The 21024-nt window shown below is 40.6% G+C and overlaps 1 protein-coding gene across 6 annotated transcripts in view; it reads right to left on the reverse strand.

Moving 5' to 3' along the window:
• The window catches only part of CDC14A (cell division cycle 14A), a 155713-nt gene extending 145559 nt beyond the window's left edge, over positions 1–10154 (reverse strand). For 5 of the 6 annotated variants that reach the window (XM_087446652.1, XM_087446627.1, XM_004420778.3 and 2 more), the window contains exons 1-2: positions 8923–9431; positions 8045–8135 (exon numbers count right to left, since the gene is read on the reverse strand). In XM_087446652.1, coding sequence (XP_087302778.1) covers positions 8045–8135; positions 8923–8971 — 140 coding nt within the window. In that variant the 5' untranslated portion in view covers positions 8972–9431. Of the gene's footprint in view, positions 1–8044; positions 8136–8922; positions 9432–10056 lie in introns of those variants that run through there. The other variant, XM_014780109.2, reaches the window with a different exon arrangement.
• Between the last annotated feature and the right edge of the window lie 10870 nt (positions 10155–21024).

The raw sequence follows: 21024 nt of genomic DNA on the forward strand, positions 1-21024 counted from the left end.
AATTTTATAACAAAAGAACAAGTCCAAACTAACAAATTCTTCAATTCATCAACAGGATGTGACTATCTTTAAGACCAAAATATTAAATTAATACATGAAACATTTTATTCAAAACATTTATTCAAACATTCTATTCAAAAACTATTCATACAAACTATTTTCTATAAAGGAATTCACTGTCAATCACAAATAATTTTGATCATTTACCAGATGTTTCCAAGTTGTTAAGGAGTGGGAAGATCATGTGCTTTCAATAAACAGAGCAAGATTTTTGATGTTCTCATTCAACATCTGATTCTTTGGTGGTCCTGGAAGTATTTAGTTGATTAACAAAACCGACTCTTTTTTTTTTTAAGTAAATGGAAACTAAAGCTTAAAAAAATGTTTTTAAAGAAACAACGAATTCCACACTTAAGTGTAGAAAGCCCAACTCAAATCAGTGAGCCAGAAAGGAACTTGAGATCAGCTGTTCCACCCACCACTCCGGATTTTAAACAAGTAAATATCTAAATATACAGGGCAGGCATTGTCTGTTTCCTGCTTAAAAATCACACAAGACAGAGACTCCTCTTTTACTTTCACTATAGACCCCTCTCTTTTTACTTCATCTCCCCATCCCCAAAATAAAGCAAAGCAACAAAAAGGCAAGCTCCTCCTCCTGACTTGCCTACATGGCCTGCTTTGAGGTGTCACTTTCTTCCAATCGCCCAGGCCAGAAACCATGAGTTTACCTTCAATTCCTCCTTCCCTCCTCATCTGGTCACTCCCAAATACACTCAATTCATCCTTTCTAGCCTCCTCCATCTGGCCTTCCTGTTCCCATTACTACAACCCTAATCCAATCCTGCCACAGCCTAAGAGACCACCACCTCGCAGCCATGAGAGTACTTGTCCTAAAACAGAGCTCTGATCAGTCTCTCTGTCATTCACAAGCCAGCAAAACTGAGATCCAAATGACTTTCCCTAATCCAGTCCCCAACTAAGTGTCCAGCCCACCTGTGACCTCTCTGCATTCAAATATTCTGCCTCACCTGACAGAAATTTACTATTCCCAAACACTGAAATCTCTTCTTTCTTTCCTTCCTTCCTTCTTCACTCACTCATTCATTCAGCTAAAATTTCTTGAGCATCATCTCTATGCCAGGCTCTTTGCTGGGTGTAGGGACACAATGGTAAGCAAAAACAGGTAGTACTTGTTTTCACAGAGATCATAAAGTACACTCTTGGCTCTTACACACCCTTCAAAAGCTAGTTCAAACATCACTCTGTGAAGTCTTTATTACCCTGGGCAGTAATAATCTCTTCCTCTCTGGGATTCCTAACACGTACATTTGCAGCTTTTGTCATATATTGTCCCGCACTGTATTTGTTTCCACTTCCTTCTTTAAGTGTTTGTGTATCTCTAAAGCATCAGCACAGTGCTCTGCACCAAAATCTACCCCATCTAAATGTTAGTTCCTTCTACAGCAATTTGCAACCACTTACAAGTTTTAAGTTACACTATTTTCACTTCCCATAAAAACATGTCGAGTCTTTTTTCTTTTTCTTTTTTTTTTAAAGCACAAAGGTGTATTGAGCTGTGGCTAAGTAGAAATCACTTACTTTGGGCTTTGGAATGTGTTTATGAACTTACAAATGAGAACATCTGATGTCTTAGGAATCTACTTCAAACAAAATAATGAAGCCGCCCTGTGGTGACTTGGCTTGGAAAAACTTGGACAGCAGACAGCTCCCAACTGGACTCTCCTACTGCCCATTCGGATCCCTCTCTCAGGCTGCCTGATTAAGACGAGCCCTGTTAGTTTGTTTTGTGTGTGTGTGTGTGTGTGAGGAAGATCAGCACTAAGCTAACATCCATGCCAATCCTCCTCTTTTTTTTTTTTTTTTTTGCTGAGGAAGATCAGCCCTGAGCTAACATCTATTGCCGATCCTCCTCCTTTATTTCCCCTTTTCTCCCCAAAGCCCCAGTAGATAGTTGTATGTCATAGCTGTACATCCTTCTAGTTGCTGTATGTGGGACGCCGCCTCAGCATGGCCGGAGAAGCAATGCGTCGGTGCGCGCCCGTGATCCAAACCTGGGCTGCCAGTAGCGGAGCGCACGCACCTAACTGCTAAGCCACGGGGCTGGCCCCTAGCCCTCTTAGTTTTAACTGAGTCCTCTGCACCTCAGTTAAATTTTGCATTTTCACCAGGCTTATCACAAGCAAACTGAAAGCACTGAAGAATAATTTGTCCTTATGAAGATCAGAGACTGACTACCCACTGTGAATGCCTAAGAGGTCAAAACAGCACGTATTTAATAAATTGATATCTAGAAAGCAAAATCTGACTCTAGGGAGTCACAAAATTAAGACTTGACTGGTGAATGTACCCAAATATGTCTATTTCCTCATCACGTATACTACAGAGGTCTGTTGGTTGTATACACAGGTATACACATACACAAGTACACGCCTAAAACTCGTGTTCAAAACAGAGGATGGAAAAAAGTGGCCCTGAACAATGCTGGGTTATTTTTGCAAGGTTAGTTTGGAAGGAAGCAGAAAGCGGTAAGAAATTATAAACCTACCATCTTTTAAAAGCTAAAGAGTTTTTTGAGTTTTTAGGAGAATTCTATGCAGAAATCATTACATGTTAAGTTACATCAGTTAAGCAGTGAGAGTATCTGACCAGTCAGCCTGCAAAGCCAGTTTTCAGAGGCTTACAAAAACTGGGCTTCTTTTGTTTTCATCCATCCTGTTAATAATATATAATGATAATTAACCCAATTTATTTTCTCTTTTTTTTTGGCAGTCCACTGAAAGGAGCAAAAGCAAAATTACACCCACAAAAGTGGAATTGTGAAAAAACACTTTAATTATCACCACACCTTCCCAGATATGGCCTGAACATTAAGTTTGTGCACACACTGTCAGTGGCACGTTTCTTGCCAAAACCATCATCACCCAAGTTAGAAGAGCCAAGCGCACCGGGGAGGGGCAAAGCTGTTCTGCACCATCCTCACCAGCCCCAGGCTCAGGACAGCTGGGAACCTGCCAGAAGCAGAAGAGCATGGACTCCACGGTCCCGTGGCTTGTCTCTCGGCTCAGCAACTTACTACCTCAATGAATTTAGGCTCTACTTACCCCCTCTGGGCCTCAGTCTCCTCATCTGTAAAGTGGTGATAATAACAGCACCTAACTCCTAGGGTTGTTCTGAAGATTAATTGAGTTAATGTGTGTAAAGCACGTAGAACGCTGCCTGGCACAGGACTATAGATATTAGCTGTGGTTATGATTTTATTTTTATTCTCATGGTAAAATTTGTCTCTGAATTCAACTTTCCATTAAATTAACCTACTTGCTACATATTAAATTTGAAATAAAAATTGAAAAACTAAAAGGGTTTCTTCTCACGTCTATCTAATCTAAATACTCCATTTCCATAAATATTTCCAGGCAAGAGAAGTTCTTCTGTATTTCTCTCAAAGATGTCCTAAGTTCACATCTTGAGTCAAACCTATGCTACAGACTACATAAAAGAAATCATTCTTCTAGAAATTATTTATCCAAAAATTCCTGGTTACATTAATATCAGGCTGCTTTAATAAAGTTTAAATGAAAAGTGAATGTTTTAAATTATTTAAATCTTTAACTTAGTTAATTAGTCCTCATTAGAGGCTGCTCATTCTTTCATGCTAAAACGCTTGAAATTCTTTGAGTAACTTCAGAAACTGCTTAATATTCAGTCCCCCGAGTACGTCCGTGAAGAGTTCTCTCCCAAATATTCAATACCTTTCTTTTGCAAACACAAGGAGAGAAGAAATGAAAATGGACACGGCTGAAAATGAAGACCCTCTACACTACTCTTCACAGCAAACCGGCTTTCTATGCATTAACATCCAACCCTACACCCATAAAGGTGGGGCACATAAAGGTTGTAACAATTAACATATTTAATTTTGCTAACCTTTGAACCAAAAAAATTTGAGCCAAGTTATAAAAGTAAGCCTCTATTTGGATTACAGGGCCCAATTCCAAAACCAAAGAATCAGCCTTTCCAGAGAGTTGTACATTATTTGTAGCTTAATCAAATACCTATAAATCTTTGAAAGGCTCCCTTTTTATGGGGTTATTTTTGTCCCAAAGGTGTGCTAGCCTCTACTCTGATTTTAATTCCATCTTGGAAATCATAACGCAAGGACAAATGTATGCTGTCCTTCCAACCACATTTTACTAAAACTGCTCAGGCCTTTATATTAACGAGATAAGTTCTGTTTAAAAATCAAGCAAAACATTGAGACTTTCATTTCTAATAGCCTGACCTCATGAGGCCACTTTGTGAAATTTTCTCCACCAGCTTCTCAGAAGGTTGCCGTTTTAATCACGGCACACTATCATCCTTTTAGAACTAAATAAACATCTGCACAAAACACAGCTGTGTCCAGCGTACCCACAGCCTAACATTTAAAGCTCTACTTCCTGATTCAAAAATAACAGTTACATTTCCAAGGTGATAATTTAGCCAGAAAGGCAGCATTTGATTTATACATTCAGCAAATAAGTACCCAGGTACAGAGCTGTACAAGGCCCTGGGTGATAATGTATATAAATATACTCCTTTCCTAGAAACATGTATACTCTGATAGTACAGTCAAGATTTTTCTCACCACAAGCCATCCTCCACAGATACAACCCAGGTTACTACACATCCTTCTAGGGGCTTTGCAGTCTCTCTTATTCTATACGTCCAAGAAGTGGAGCTGACAAGAGGGATTCCACAGCTTCTCGCCCTCTCCCCTTTCTTCCCCCTCCTTCAGTGTCCATCCACCTTTTTGGCTACTTATTTCCACTTCTTTCTCTTGCTTCTCTCATCCTGGCCCTGCCTGTGAAATACAGACCTTGATCTCTTTCTCCCCAGAAATCATACCATCCTCACAGCTTTATCGTCTCTTTGGGGAAAATCCCCAAATTTAAGAACTTCAAATTTACGTGATATCCAACACGACGTGGATATTCCTTAAATTCCTTAAATTCAACCTGACCAAACTGGAATGCCTGATCTCCCCACTAAAGCCAGTGCTTCCACCCTGCTTCTTATTTAAGTTAATGGCCCCAGCAAGCTCACCATGGCCCAGGCTGTCTTAAGGACTGCTTCAGGTTCTCTTCTTCCTCAGCACCCCACCAACCCATCCACCTGATCTGTTGCCAAGTCACATGATTCACATCCCTTCTTCCCACCACGACTGCTACCAATCCTAATCCAGGCACTTGTTTCTTCCCCCTGAACATTCCAGAATTTTTTTAAGTGGGTTCCTACCTCCTCTCTAATCCAGCTTAAGTGATGCTATCACATTAATTTTTTGAGAGAAGATCTATGTACTCAAGAACCAGAGGTCTTGGTTTCAAATTCCAGCTCTGCTACATCTGTGACCTTGGGCAAGTTACCTAACCTCTCTGTACCTTACTCTCATCATTTGCACACTAAAGATAATAATGGTATCTGCCTCATAGAATTGTTGTAAAATAAAATAAATTAATAATTGTACACCTAGAACAGCATCTGGCACGCATTTAAATTCTCAATAAACATTTGCCATTATTTGCAATTAGCATAAACCCAGTCATACCAGGGCCTGCCCCAAACCCTCAAGGGGTCCCACTGAGTGCCAATGAAACTGTGGTTCCTCGCCTTGGCATTCAATCTGCCCCCAACCGATCTTTTAGCTTCATATTCCACACATCCCCATGTGAGCTGTATACACATCAGGCAAACTGGAGGACTTACTATTCCCTGAACACACTCCAAAGCATCCCTCCTCATCCTTGCTGTTCTCGCTTCTGCGATCTCTCCTCACATCTCTGCCTCTCCATCCTTCAAGCCAATCCTAACCCCTCCATGAAGCCTTTTCTGAATCCCTCAACCAGATGTGCTCCCATCCACCTGTGAATTCCTCCTTGCACAGAGATTGTTTCTCTTACAGCAGATATCTTTTCTATACCTCTCATGGCAGCCCTGTCATTTTCCTTACAGGTTCGGAGCTCTCCAAAGGTAATAGGTGCATTCATCAACACTGTAGTCTCTACATCCATCTAGCCATGTGTAATATGTTGGGGTAACAAAAAAGATGGAGTTGTGGGTGATCAGAAGCACAGCCACTACTGTGGCACAGTAGTTGGACAAGTCCAAATGAAAAGAAGTATATACTCTGCCCAGACTGGAGTACTCATCATAGTTTCAAATGACATCAAAACTCACAATATAAATTGGATGGTCTCTCCAGCAAGTCTTTCTTCACAAGACACCAGAAATATATAGTAGAATAAATATAAGAGGAATGTGATTTGTAGCCCTATCCTAAAATATCAACATTAAAATCACACACAAAGTGTCCCTCATATATCAATACTAGAATCAAAAAGCCATTGAGCACTGTGTTTAGTTGGCTAAATGCAATTTTCTGCTAGATCTACCATCTAGCAATCCCAAGACAAGCAACTCAGACTTCAATGACTGGAGTTTGTTTATTGACATATTAACAACCTCTGGCACATTAGTCAGTGCAGAATTGAACAGAATGGCATATGCAGAGTCCCTACCCTCAGACTCACAAGAGGTCCCTAAACCCCTAACTCACAAAAAGAAAGCCACAACAACGCACATTCCCAACAGAGCGAACACTCAATAAACACTGCTGGCAATGACATCATCCAGGTACAGGGGTCAGGGAGCAGGCTGAGCATTACCCCATTCTGTGTAGGAGCAGAGCTGTAATCTGACACCAGGGATTTAGACCTCTTTGCCGCAGCCACTCTGGGCATTCATGAGGAGCAGCAAAGGGCTCTTTCATTCCTACTTTCACTTCAGCCATTCAAGAAGCATCCTGCTCCCAGCACCACTAAGAGAAATGTTCTGAAGACATCAGTTTCAAGAATCCCTACGATGAAGTGACAATTAAAGATTGTTTTTCCTCCAATAAAAGATACATTCTTGAAGGTGGAGACTATTCTCACTCTTCCAATGCCTGGTGGTACCCACAAATTCTTAGGCAGAACTGCCAAAATCCCTTTTGACAGAACAAGTCCTAGGAAGCTTACTAGCATGACTATGGTTCATGCAACTATGTTCATTTAATTGCACATTTGGTTAAGACAACAAGAAAGTAAAATTAAATGCTTTAGTTAGAATACATTAGACTACCCTGAAACACCAGCTCTCTTAATAAAAGGACATAACCAAGTTAATTCAGCCTTCTTATCCCTTATTATCTGTTGCTTTTATTGAATACAGATTTACCTCTCTATAATTAAATTTTTACTATACTTAAAGTATTAGGATATCTTTTTCCTGTAGATTAATGGTCTTGCACAGAAAACAGTTCCCTACTCTTATCTCCCACTCTCAAATCCTAATCCCACAGAAGCAAAGTAACCAAAGAAAGTAAATCAGCACTTCTCTACACTTCTCCAAAGGCAAAGAAAATAATACTGTGAAGTTGGGGGCACCCAAATAAAATAACTCAATCAATAATTGGTCATACAGGTCAAATCTCACTCACAGATATGACTTGGATACAGCTCCCTGCAGCTAATGGGTCCCACTTCCCGAAAATGAGCTGCACAAACAGAAACATCCTGAGAGACAACAGAAGCCTTGTGAACTGTAGAGCTGAAGCACCTGTAATACACACACTGCCCTGTGCTCTGTGGCTGCTCCATAAACACTCAGTCACTGATTCACAGGCCAATTACAGAGGCTGACAAGGACAGAGTACGAGTCTCCCTGGTCCTGCTCTGGGGAGTGCGAGGAATCTATAGTTGCAGTTCCTTGTGATGGTAGGAAGAACTAATACAGACAGACCTCTAAAAAGACGGAGGTGTTGCCGGGTTCAAATTATGTTACCTTTCCCTGCACCTCTCCCCAGGCATCTGAGCCTTAAAATAATGGTATTTTTACTTGCACCACTGGGGGAAAGTGAATAAAACTGCCACAAAGGTGCACAGTGTTTCCTCATCAAAGAGCCAACTAGCTAAATGGCTGAGAATAAAACAAAACAGAAACTTACTTTTCATAGACCAGCTCCTCGTCGATGGAGAAATAGTGGGTATTTACTGTGCTTTTTGGTCTGTTCCTTAAAGTAGCAAAATATAAACGATCTGAAAGACAAGTTTAAAGGAGGAGAGAAAACACATGAGAAGTAGGGAAGCTGGAGGTGGGGGGTGGTGACAATACACGAAAGATCAAAATAACAACCGCTCCCCATTATTTAAAGACCCCATTAACACGTGGAATTCTTGCAGAAACCCGATCTCTCCCAGAAAGCGACAGAGACCCAAGAGCACAACAATCAGAGAGGCAAGAAGAGGACGTGACTGAGGGACTCAGCGTGGGGCAGAGCTCTCATATCTCCCTTGTTTCAGCCCAGCAGGAGCAGATAGAAGCTGGGGGTACCCGTAGAACTGGAGATGCAAGTTTGGTTCGGAAATCTCCAGACCTCAGCGGCTGCGGAAGGGGAAGAGAGACGCGCGCCTCTCCCCTGCAGCTACGGCGACTTCAAGAAGAGGAAGGGAGGAGAGACAGGGGGGTGTAATTGGGGGGTGTCCTAAAAACCGAGGCCAGCAATAGTAGGATAAAGGCAACCTAAAGGATCACCCGGAGTAGGATCCCCACGAGCTGCTGCGTGCAGGAGTCCGGCAGAAGCCGGCGCTGTCCCATTACCGAGGGACCTGCAGAAGGATCGAGGGACGCAAGAAAGACAGAGAAGCCGGAAGCAGGGGGTCCTCGGGGAGACGATAGTGTCGAGAGGGGACGAGAGCGCGCGCAGCGGCTGCAGGACACCGCGGGCCCAGAGAGACGCCAGGAGCGGTGGTTGAGAAGTAGGGGCGAGAAGTGAAGAGTTGGGGGCGAGGGAGGGTTGGAGGATGCGGGGCGGCTGCTCCTCACCTTTCATGAACTCGCAAGCCCCGATTAGTTCCCCAGACTCCGCTGCCATCTTAAGCGAGATACGTACGGGGGAGGGCTGGGTCGTGGCCAGCTGAGGTCACCCGCCCCCAGGGGCTCCCCCACTGCCCAGAAGCTGGGAGGCTCGCAGACCCGAACACCGAGCCTGCCGAGAGAGGCAGCAGGCGCCGAAGGCGGTGGCGGCTGAGGGGTCAGCGCGCCGGACGCCCCGGGGACATTCCGTGGGGAACCCGAGCCCGCTCCGCGCGGGGCGCACACGCCCCGGGCTGTGGCCGCTCCGACTCGGACTCGACTGCTGCTGCTGCTCCGCCGCCGCTGCCGCGCCTGGGAAACGCAGACCAGCTCTCACGGCCGGGCAAAGTCTTCCCCCGGCTCTCAAAGTGATCATGGAGGACACGTCTGGCCCCGATCGCGCCCGTGGCTACTCGTGCGGCAGCGGGCAGGACTCCGGTGCCCGCGGGCTGGCAGCAGCTGCTCCGGCTCCTCCTCCGCCACCTCCTTTCAACAGCAACTCTTCCTCCTCCTCCTCCCCCTGGGTCCGCCCCCAGACCTTCCTCCCCGCCCTCCCTCAGCCCCCTCCACTTTCACGGCTCCGCGGCCATCCCTTAAAGGGACAGCCCCGCTCCTTTCTCCGCGTCAGCCCCGCGCCCCAGTTACGAGGAGCCCTGCGAGTCACTAGGAGCCGGTTGCTAAGGCTTTGTTGTCGTCCACCAATTGCTGTACAGGAAATGGGGCCCTCGGCCCAGAGGAGCCGGGCGGGGCCTCCAGACCAGAAACTTATGAATGAAACGGTGGGGTTGGGAGTGGACGTCCAGGAGGGCGCAGTTGCAGCTTCGCAGGCAGGGATGCGCCGGCACCCCTTTTCTGCACCCACTGTCTTCTTCTACTCCAGATTTTTCTTCTCTGTCTCTCTCATTCTGTTTCTCTCTCGCCCCACTCACGCACGTTCTTCTAAACTCTTGCATGCGCGCGCTCGCGCACGCACACACACAACTTAAAAGAACTCAGATGTCCGTGCCCTGCCTTACCTATAGCTAATCTTCCAACCAACCTCCATCCCCACCACTAACGGATCTGCTTCTTCATAAAAAATAAAATTAAAAAAAGAAGCGCTACCTCCTAGCTCAGAAGAACATGTATTGGTCTCCTCTACACATACTGGACTCGGAAATAACTTGTGCTTTGTTCTCACAGGGGAAAACGTTCCCATCCGGTTCCCCATGTCCCCTCATATGGGCCACCACTGTGGCCGCAAAATCATCACAAATGCCTAACCTTTACAGTGCTCTGGTCCAGGAGGGGGCGGGGCAGGGGAGCGAGGCCAGCCAGCGCGGAGGGGAGGGAACGGAGGAGAGCGGGCCACAAGTCTACGGGAGAAATTAACACAAAAGAATGTCTTTAGGCAGTCTTAGCTGAAGCGCTGCAGGGAGTGGCTCCTCTCAAAGAAGCCCTTGATGGGTTTCTGTGAGGCTCCTCATACTGTTTGAACAACTTGAATGCTGAGTGTCCTATACGGAACGTGCCTAATTAGAGGGCAGTCCCTCCGATATGAAAATGGCGCTACAGACCCATTATCAGAAGAGCATGCGCTCTGAGTGGTTTCTCCACAAACAGCAAGGGATTTGCGCCGGTGTTTGGATTCGCGGTCGCTTGTTTACGTCTTGGGAGAAAGGGGGCGCGCAAGGGAAGAGCCGCGTGACTGACTCTGGAGACAAGCTCTGAGGCCGGCGGGTTAAGCTCAAGTCGTTGGTCTTACCCGGTTAGTCAACTTTGCTGGCTGTCCAAAAAGCTAAAGTGTCACAGAAAATGGTAAACGACTATTACTTAGATATTCGGAAAAAATATTCAGAACATCTCAGTAATTTTAATAGAACATTCTCTTGTTAAGATAGTAAAAAGAAAATCTATGCGAACATCTAAATCTGTAAACTCTAAGGCCAGAACCATATAAATTTAAAGCTGGAAAAATCACTGAAGACCACCTCCTGCCATCCCCTAATCTTCTTCACATGAGGAAAAAATATCTCAAGAGAATTCTTAAAACTGTAGAAGTCCTGAAAAGATGAGTTGTAATGAGTGTGCCACTGTGTTGAGGAGCATTCCATGTTTTATGGGCCACCGTGGCCATGGTCGAGTTCTAAAGACCGAAGCCTGTCTCAAACATGTTGTTCACATTCACACAATTAGTTGAATTTTGCCTAATATTTATTCCCCCAAATCTTGGTGTCAGCAATCATGTTGGCCAATTCAAATTATTTTATTGAAAAATTCTAATTGAAATTTTATACGTGAAAGATATGGAAAAGCAAAATATATGAATGTCTCAATAAATGTATCCATTTTGTTTAAAAGGCTAAATTAATTCAATGATGGTGATCTATTTCCAAATTTTGTGATTTAAAATTCATGAGACTCTAAAATCACTTAGCAAATTTCCTAACAATTTTTCATCCAAGTGTTGTATTAGAGAAATTGCATTAGAAAAAGAAGTCCAAGTTCTTATTTAAAGCATAAACATTTAATTTCACAAAACAGTCTAATGAGAAGAACTCTAAATTTACACTTTCAGAGAAGGCAGATTTAATTGAATACCCTCTTGTTATTTTCTAAAATGAATTTACAAAAACATTTTCTTTCATGTAATTCTCCTGCTTAGAAATTTTGGTCATGAGGAGTGAATTATGACCTGAACAAACAGAAGTCCTTAAAATTAAGAACTCAAAATGAAAAAGTTTTTTCTCCTTAGCATATTTACAATATGAATATTATAATGAAATTTTTGACGTTAATAAGACTCTATAAGTAATTTTTTTAATGTTGCATGAAAGGAAAATAAGAGATTGTCAGTATAATCGAATCTCTCTAAAACAAAATCCGCACAATCTAAATGGTATAGAAAACTCTACAAGAAAAATTGTGAACAAGATAGTGCACACACAGCACACATACATGTCAAGCTTCTAATGAAATCATAAAACACTTTATTCTCTCTATTATCATACGGTCAAAGTTCCTATTGGTTGTAGTTTCATAATAAAGGCATGATGTCACAGTCTATGGAGGAAGATACTGGAAGAAACTTCTTTCTAATCACCCAACTTAATATAAATGTTAGCAATTCACTTTTATTTTAAACAACAATAAAGAAAGGTGTTTCAAACATAAAGGAAATACTAAGAGAATTAAGATGTTACTCAACTGCAGAAAAGGAAGGTAACGTTATACATAGAAATTTAGCAGTTAAGTATAGAAGTATCCCAAGTTTAAAAACGACAACATTTAGTCTAACTCTGGAAACATAGCTTTGGAATCACGAATCCTGCCTTGGGCGCCCGGAGAGACAGTCTGCAGCTTATGCTTATGCACCTGCAGAGCTAGAAAATTCACTGCTAGAGGCAGCTCCAAAATATGTCACCACCCTCTGGTTCTAATTCTGCCCCTTGAAGCTGTACTGAACACCCTGAGGCACCCTTACACATGACAACTTTTCAAAAATGCCAAGGTAGCTCCCTTAGACTACTTCTTCCCCTTAGTCTTCCCCAGATTAAAATCTCTATTTTCTTCAACCTTTTCTTTTAAATTGCACGGCTTCAAGCCTCCTTGCTGTCCAGTCGCTCTGTTCTCTATATCTATATAGAGAATATATATCTCTCTATATAATTTGTCAATTTCCCTCATAAAGTGTGTCCCAGAACAGAATGCAGGCCAGCGGTGACCTAGTGCGACCAGTTCTGAGATCAGAAAAAAGCACTGAAGGAAGACTCAGATGGGAACAAAAGCAAGGAAAAACATAAAAGAACTAAGTTTTATCATTTAGCTTCAAGAAAAAAGGAAAATATTCTCTCTTGTTGGAAGAGGGCAAAGAAAAAGTTGCTCATGATAATAAAGACCAGACAGCTGTGATATTTATGTATTCTATTCTTTTAAGATTATCATCATTTCTCATTAGAAGATGCTCTTTTAGTTGTTTGTTCGGTGATGATGTTATTTAGCAAGTAAAAGAAAATACAGAATACATACTTTAAATTCTTTCTAAAAATTAATTTTCGGTTTAGCTGTGGAACAAGGAGCAGTAGAAACCTGCACTGCTGAATAATTTGAAAATTCAAAGTAATTTGAATTGTTTAAATATTTTCATCATTAATTCCTTGTCTGATACCAAAAATAACTTAAAGCAGCTTTTAATGAAATATCTGTACAAAAAAAGTTAATTACAGTACAACCAGAATTCCAGAAGTATGTAGACAATGTGGCTCATGAAATAGCTGCCCACAGATGCTAAGATCTGGCCTAACCCAGACATATTACACTGCTCACCAATGCCTGTTTAAGAATTCCAAACCAGAATCAAAGATAGCAAGAACCAGAAAGGACCTGGGAGATCAGCTAGTTCGGGTTTTCAGACAGACTCCGTGGAGCCCAAAGTAGCAGAGGCCTCACCTAGGGATGGGGTTGGGCAGTGATGGATGAGCAGTCAGGGCTTCTACAAAATATTTCATTTGTAAAAGATTATGTGGCAAAATAGAGGAGAGAAAAGAGAAGAAGGTCTATAGTGGTAATTGATTTTCCAAAGTCACATAGCTGATTACTGGTAGAAATAAGACCAGTATTCATTATTTGCTCTAACAACAACAACCTTTTCTCAATTTTCTCCTAACTTAGCTTATCTTACATTGTTTAGCTCATAACTTCTTAAACTTTTGAGATGATAAAATATCAAGCAATAATAATGTATATGCATAATATCTTAACTATTTTCTTCAAAATTTTAGAGAAAATATTGAAATAATTTAAACTCAGAATGAAAAAATACAAAATGTTGCATTCTCTGCCATTGCTATTGTTGTCATGTAGCCTCTATAAAAATCTGAATTATTTTTCCACCCTTGTGATTTATTAATAGCATACCAGCATTCTATAGAACATAGTCTAAGAAATACTGGTTTTGCAAACATTAAATAAAACAATTCAATTCAATAAGCATCTCATCCTTGACTCATGCAGCCAGTAAAGAATGATGCAGTTTTAGAAGGTAAAAGAAAGTTCCATGGCCAGGTCAATAAACTTAAGAATGCTCAATTTATTGGCCAGTTTGCTACACTTTTCAAATAGGCTAACATCTCAATGCAGTTTTTAAATTTACAGAATTTATCCATCTACATTTATTTGTCATTCCTACTCTTTTTGGAGAAGAAATAAAGTGAACACTTTTTTCTCCAAAAGTCTCCAATAAAATAATATTCCTCACATCACTCCTCACCTCCATCACCACTACCTCACCTAACACCACTTTCATCACCATCACCCTGCTGAGAAATATCAAGTGAGCTACATGTTTTAATCTCGTTTCAATGTTTACTCACATATGCCCATTCAATACATGTCCCTACTATCCTCTGTACATGTTTCTATCAGGAAAATAATAAGTTAAGTTTTATTGAAGAACCGGCACGGCAATTTATATCTCAGCTCTCACATCAGTTGCCTATGAGGTAGATACTATTATTATTCCCATTTTACAGATGAGGAAACTACCACAAAACAGATGCTCAACAAATATTTGGATAATCAGTAAATAAATGAGTAATTAAAATTTTGGGAGATGAACGTGTGAAAATCATTTAGATACATAAATCAGTTCCTTTGTAGCCTAAAGTAGTGGGAAAAAAACTGGATTTATAATCAGAAGCCTGGGTTTCAGGCATAGCTCTGTCACCAACTGTATGCATTTTCTTAGACTATTTCCTCTGGCATTAAATAAGAATCATAATAATTTCTAATTCACAGGAATAATAGTAGAATTAAATAAGAGTGTCATGCTGTGATGCCATTGTACACAAATGTTTGTTATTAATGCTAAAGCCTATATTAAATACTAAATTATTTCCAAAATCTGACTTTCACAAGCCTCAAATTATTATATCTACTTGAATCTAGGTATTGTTACTTAATTTACTCCTAGCTAACAACATAAACAAAATATACACTCACAGAGAAGCTCTTTTTATCAACTGAAGACAACTCCACAGGGGACAAGTTAATGTCATCTTTCATTTCTGATTGCCTGTGGCCATCGTACTATCTCTAGAGTGTGATCCAGGCCAACGACCCCATTCTGGCAACCTCAGTGGATTCCTAAATTCCCCTGCTCTGGCTCACGTTCTTTCAATCGTTCTGTTCCAGAAGCCTGGGACACAAGTGTTTCCTGCAGTTCCCGTGGTGACCCTTGATGTCCCTTTGGAACTCCAGGTTTTCTGGTGCCCACTCCTGTGCTGAAACTCGAGGAAAAAATAATATTCAATAAACTAATGGGAGACCTTTGGCTTCCATTTTTCTAACCACAAATACTATACAATTATTGAACAGATTCCTCATGGTTGTTCTTGCTGTTGCTGTTATTAACACCTGTAGTTGATTCCCACCTGATTCCCATGGGAAAAAAACACGCTTGATATCTTCTGTGTGCCAAGCCTTCTTGCATGAGGAGTTTATGGTATACTTCAGATTATTTCTAAAGTATAATTTGGATTTGTTAATGTAGGATAATAGTGATATGAATAATCTAATATGCACACAAATAATTTCCATTTATCCTAAAATACATTATACATATTTTAGGTAAAATATTTCTCTTCATAACCATGTTTTATTTCCTGTAACATCAAATATACCTTTTTGTATTTATGCCATTCATTTATTCAGCAAATATTTACTGCCTACTATTTGCTGGGCGCTGTGCTAGGTGCTAGGATTACCATCAAGAACAAGGCAGACTTCCTGTTCTTAAGGAATTTACATTCTAGAAAGGGATATTGATAAGCAAGCAGGCTCCATAAGCAAGATACATGATAGGCTGGAGTAAGTAGAGAGCACTAGGAAGCTTTTGTGAAGAGCATCAGTGCTGAGAAGTGAGGCAAGAGATCCCTGCAGAATCCTAGACTTAAAGATTGAAAAGGAGTTAGCCAGGTGGAGGTGGCCAGATTATAGAGGGAGCAAGGTGGCAGGGGAAGCAGGAAGGAGGAAGACAATGAGATAGTCATAAGCTGAGGGATCAATATGGAAACAGGCTGAGAAGCAATAGAGAGAAAGGCTAGTTCAGGGATCTGAAGTAGTTCCATTTGGATCCAGCATAGAGCATGAAGTGGGAGGGAGGGAAAAAGATCTTGGTAAGAAAGGTTAAAAATTTGGACTCTATCCAGATGACAATGGGGCACCAAATGAAATATATTATATAGGCAAAGCCTAGTCAGGTGTGGATTTAAAAATCGCCAGAAATAGTCTGCAAAGTAGTTAAACTAATTGCAAATAGATTGGAGCGTACTCCATTAATCCCCAAAGAAGCAGAATTATAACAAGAATATAGACTAAGGCCCACTTAATTGGATCTTTCATTCTTTCTTTTTCCTCTCACTATTAAAAAGACAGAGTATAACTTGCCTTTTTTTTTTTTTTTTTTTTGTGGCAGAACATAAAAGTACATAAAGGGAAGAATGGTCTGAGATTCCTGAAATTTAATTTGCATATATTGGGGTTAAATGTGGATAAGACAATGTATATTTCTTCTAAATTGTGGGCATTCCTAGTAAAAGGACCCTAAGCAAATACAAAAAACAGAATATACAAGAATTACGCTTTATTAAAATATTTTAATTAACTAACAAAAGTAATTTGGGATATGTAAGAAGTTGATTTCTAAAAAACTTTTTTTAAAAACTTCTAGAAATAATAAATTAACATGAATTATTTGATCGCTTCTTAGAGGGCAAGTTGATTGTGCTTAACGATTAAAAAGAAAAAGCAGAGAGGCTATACTGCATGACATGGACGCTGGCGTCCCCCGAGGGGCGGGCAGTCCCAGCCTTGCCCACCTCCTCTTAAGAGAGGAAACATTCACTCAGGGTGCAGACATAATTCTCATCTAACACACACTCTGTCAGTGTATCATGGTACTTTCTTGGTTGTCTTGAGTGGTTTACCTAGTCAGGGTTTCCCCAAGGACTTTACCTCATTACTGCCCTTTACAGCATTCCTCCAAAAGCAGTTTTAGTTCTTGGAACATCATTAACCTAAGCATTACCCATTTGCCTACTGGAAAGAAAAAAAATTTACAAGAAGACAACTGACTCACCCAGCTGACTCACTTTCTAACACTTTGTTCCTGGCCAGAACTTTTGATTTCCACCCCAACCCTCTTCCCCCTCCAGACTTCCCAAGCTCAGTATCACACTGCCACCATTCACCTAGTTGCTCAAGTCAACTCCAAGAGTCATCTTAACTTATCCCCCACATCTGATCATTCCACATGAATTGCCTGCTCTGCCTTTATATTGTGTCTCTGTGGCAACATCATCCCTTCCCCCCGGACCTCTGCAATAGGCAAGTGTTGCACAACTTTCACTTGTGTTTTTGTCTGTAGGTAGGATCCAAGGACTATGGTCCAAGGAACTTTTCCGCTGTTGTGTCCTTTGAAGGTTGCAGGGGGAGCAGTTATTTTGTCAGTTCTTCCTTTCACAATCCCAAGAAGGTGTCCTGGGGAAGAGACATCTAGGGGTCCACTGCCTACAGTTGGCGTGAGTTGGGGTCATTGTCAACTCTGCCTGACCCTCCTGCCCTGCCTCATACTTCCCCAACTCTGAATGATGGGTCCTTGTAAACCCCACCTAGTTTGGTCAGAGCATAGGCTCCTATGCTTGGTCAGAACATAACTTTTTGTTTTGGAGAAGGAAGGTGGGGTTGAGACTGGAAACCAGACAAGAACCAGATTGTGAATGGCTGTATAGGCCATTCAAAAGAATTTGGACCTTTATACTTCAAGCAATGGGAGTCACAGAACATTTGGAAAAGGGGGAAATCACATAACTAGTTGGATAGCTTCTGGTGCAGTGCACAGAAAATGGTGAAAAGGTATTAAGTAAAAGTGAGAATGATGGGGAAGGACATGGATATGAGTACCTGAAGGCTGATATTATAAGGCCCAAACCTATGGTTATTAGCTGGAGTTCAGCACAACACCTTTTCTTTGAGTATTTGTGGGTGATGTAAGAACTCCACGGTAGAGAAGAAACTCTACTGTGGGATCTGAGCTACATGTAGAATTTTCAGAAAAGGCCCTTACCTTTTGTTATTAGGCAGGGACTGTCAGTGATGAATGGATTTATAAAAGGGGTTCGGTGATGAGAAGGCAAATTAAAAGCCTATACTTCACCTTTTGGGGCACTGATATTTTCTTTGAGTGAAAAGTTGTTTATATAATGAGATAGAGTTTACATAGAGTACAGGCTAAGACAGTATTTTATTTTTTTTATTTTTATTTTTTTATAATTTTATTTATTTATTTATTTTTCCCCCAAAGCCCCAGTAGATAGTTGTATGTCATAGCTGCACATCCTTCCAGTTGCTGTATGTGGGACGCGGCCTCAGCATGGCCGGAGAAGCGGTGCGTCGGTGCACGCCCGGGATCCGAACCCGGGCCGCCAGCAGCGGAGCGTGCGCACCCAACCACTAAGCCACGGGGACGGCCCTAAGACAGTATTTTAGAACTCTGAGATATATAGTGATGATATTGGATCACAAGATATTTTTGGATATTTATATTGGTTATGAAATGACCACACAAAAAATCTGAATTATGGAAAGTAATTTTTGAACATGATAGAGGACTTTTCAATACAGGACATTAGGATAATTGGTTAGAAATATGGTGGGAAACAATTTAAATGCCTCACCCACACTAGAATGAATTTCACATGAGTGAAAGAGTTAAATATTTTGAAAATCAAATAATTGAAAATAAGACTAATTATTTTTCCAGTCACTTCAGGTGGGAAAAGCTTAAGCCTAACAGAAGAAACTACAAGGAAAAGACAAACAGCCAAAATGAAACAGTCAGCATCAAACCAGAGAAAATATTTTCAGGAAATATGACAATAGTGAGTTATTATATTTAATGTAGAAAATGTATATAAATCTATAAGAAATCACAACTGTCATAAAAAGTAAAGGATGCAGACAACAATTTATAAAAGAGTAAACCCAGCCAGTAAACACATGCGGTAAAAATCCTCAGTAATCAAGGAAATGGAAATAGAAACAATGGGCCTTCTCTGTTTTTAATACAATAAATTAGAAAAGAGAGAAGGTTAAATGTATAATATTATAACTCATCTAATATTATGCAAAAGTCAAAGTGATGATTAGGAAGACTATGTAAATGCATATATGTAGAAGATAATAAGTAATAATAATTATTTTTGAACACATATTATGTTCCAGACTGTACGGCAAGTCTTTCATATACATTATCCTTTAACCACAATATTTAGTCATACATAATCATTTTCAGATGATGATACTGAGACTCAAAGATGTTCAAATATGCCCAAAATTGAATAGTTTATGCATCTGGGACTGGCATTCCAGTCTGACTCTCCCCAAAGCACATCACCTTAACCGTTACACTATCGCCTTCTGTATCAAGTTCTATGTTAAGGGTTTTTTTTAAAGGTGTTATTAAAAACTGTATATATATTTTAAATATTATTGCCAAAAATAAAAAACACTTAGAAATATGACTGAAAGAGTATACATCAAAATTAAAAGCATTAGAATGCATGGATTACAGATGATTTGTATATTATATACTGTTTTATTATTTATTGTTTTATGACTTTAAAAAGATTTTATAAAGAACAATGCCTTGGTTTTAGAAAAACATAGTACATTACCCAGTTTATCTCAGGTCCTACTGTAAAACTTGACAAAAATAACACACTAAAAAAACCTATGTGCCCATTTCATTTATGAACTTCCTCATGGTGTTAAATATAATTGTACAAATGAAATCCTGCATTTCATTTGAAGAGTAATTCATCTTGATCAAGCTATGGAAATAGTTGTTTTGTTAGGGCAGTGGGTTATGGGACATATTAATTTTTTTCATTTCCTTTAGTGTTGTTATAAGTGTTATAAGATTATTATAAAAATAAATTTTAAAAATTCAAACTAATGTAAAAAAATGTTTTAGTATGTAGCCAAGAATGAAGGTTCATATCCTGCAATGTTCTATGTCTTTGTATAAAATTTCAGCAGTAGTATATTACAGCAGATGTTATGAGTCTCAGATGCAAGTGAGAAACCCCACACATTACCAAGCAGTTCCCTTCCTTTCAAAAAGCTGAAGCCTGGCTTTGTTACTTGGTCAAGCTCATTATTGTTTCATCTTTCCTTCATGTTGAATTCTCTTGGCCCCCTCCATAGACTTCTCTTCTCTTTTTACAAACAGGTTTTTGGAGGGCCTTCCCTAGGGTTCATCAGATATACCCAAGCATGTATGAATCCCAGTGGTGGACGTGGTTTATGCACAAACTGGAACCCCTGCTATTCAGTAATTCAGGAAAGAAACGAAGAGGGTAAATGGCATCTTTAGGAAGCACAATTGACAGGATATGCGAAACAGATGTAGATAGAAATTGAGGGAGAAGAGGGGAGTCAAGGATAACTCCCAGAATTGTGACTCTTTCACTGGCTGGATGGTCATGCCATTTTCTATAGGATGTTCCTGGGGAATAAAATGAGCTCAGTTTGTTTTGTCTAGAATTTGAAGTATTTTCTGGACAATGAGATGGAAATACATATTAAGTACTTGAATATATAGCTCTGAAGTTCAGGAAAGGTGGATGGGCTTAACTGCCAGGTATGAGAATCTCCAAAGAATAGGCTTAGTCTAACTTGCAGGATAGGCATAGTGAGGTGATAAAGAGCATGGCCTCTGGAGACAGACTCTCTGAGTGCAAATCCTGCCCCCTCCGATTACCAGTAGTGGGACCTTGGGCAAATTAGTAATCTCCCTGTGTCTCAGTTTCCTAGTCCATAAAATGGGAATAATAAGAGTACTTACCTCATAACACCATGAAGATGAAACCATCTTGTTTGTAAAGTGCTTAGAACAGCACACAGCATGCAGTAAACATCGTATACATGTTTTTCAAATAAAAATCTCCAAGGAAGGGTGTATGGAACAAGAGTTAAAACCAGAATTAGCCATGTGGAATATCAACACCTTAAGGTGTAGGAAGACAAGGAGGA

Source organism: Ceratotherium simum, chromosome 2 (genome assembly GCF_057802395.1).
Source record: "Ceratotherium simum simum isolate JZ-2026a chromosome 2, ASM5780239v1, whole genome shotgun sequence".
Taxonomy (NCBI): Eukaryota; Metazoa; Chordata; class Mammalia; order Perissodactyla; family Rhinocerotidae; genus Ceratotherium; species Ceratotherium simum.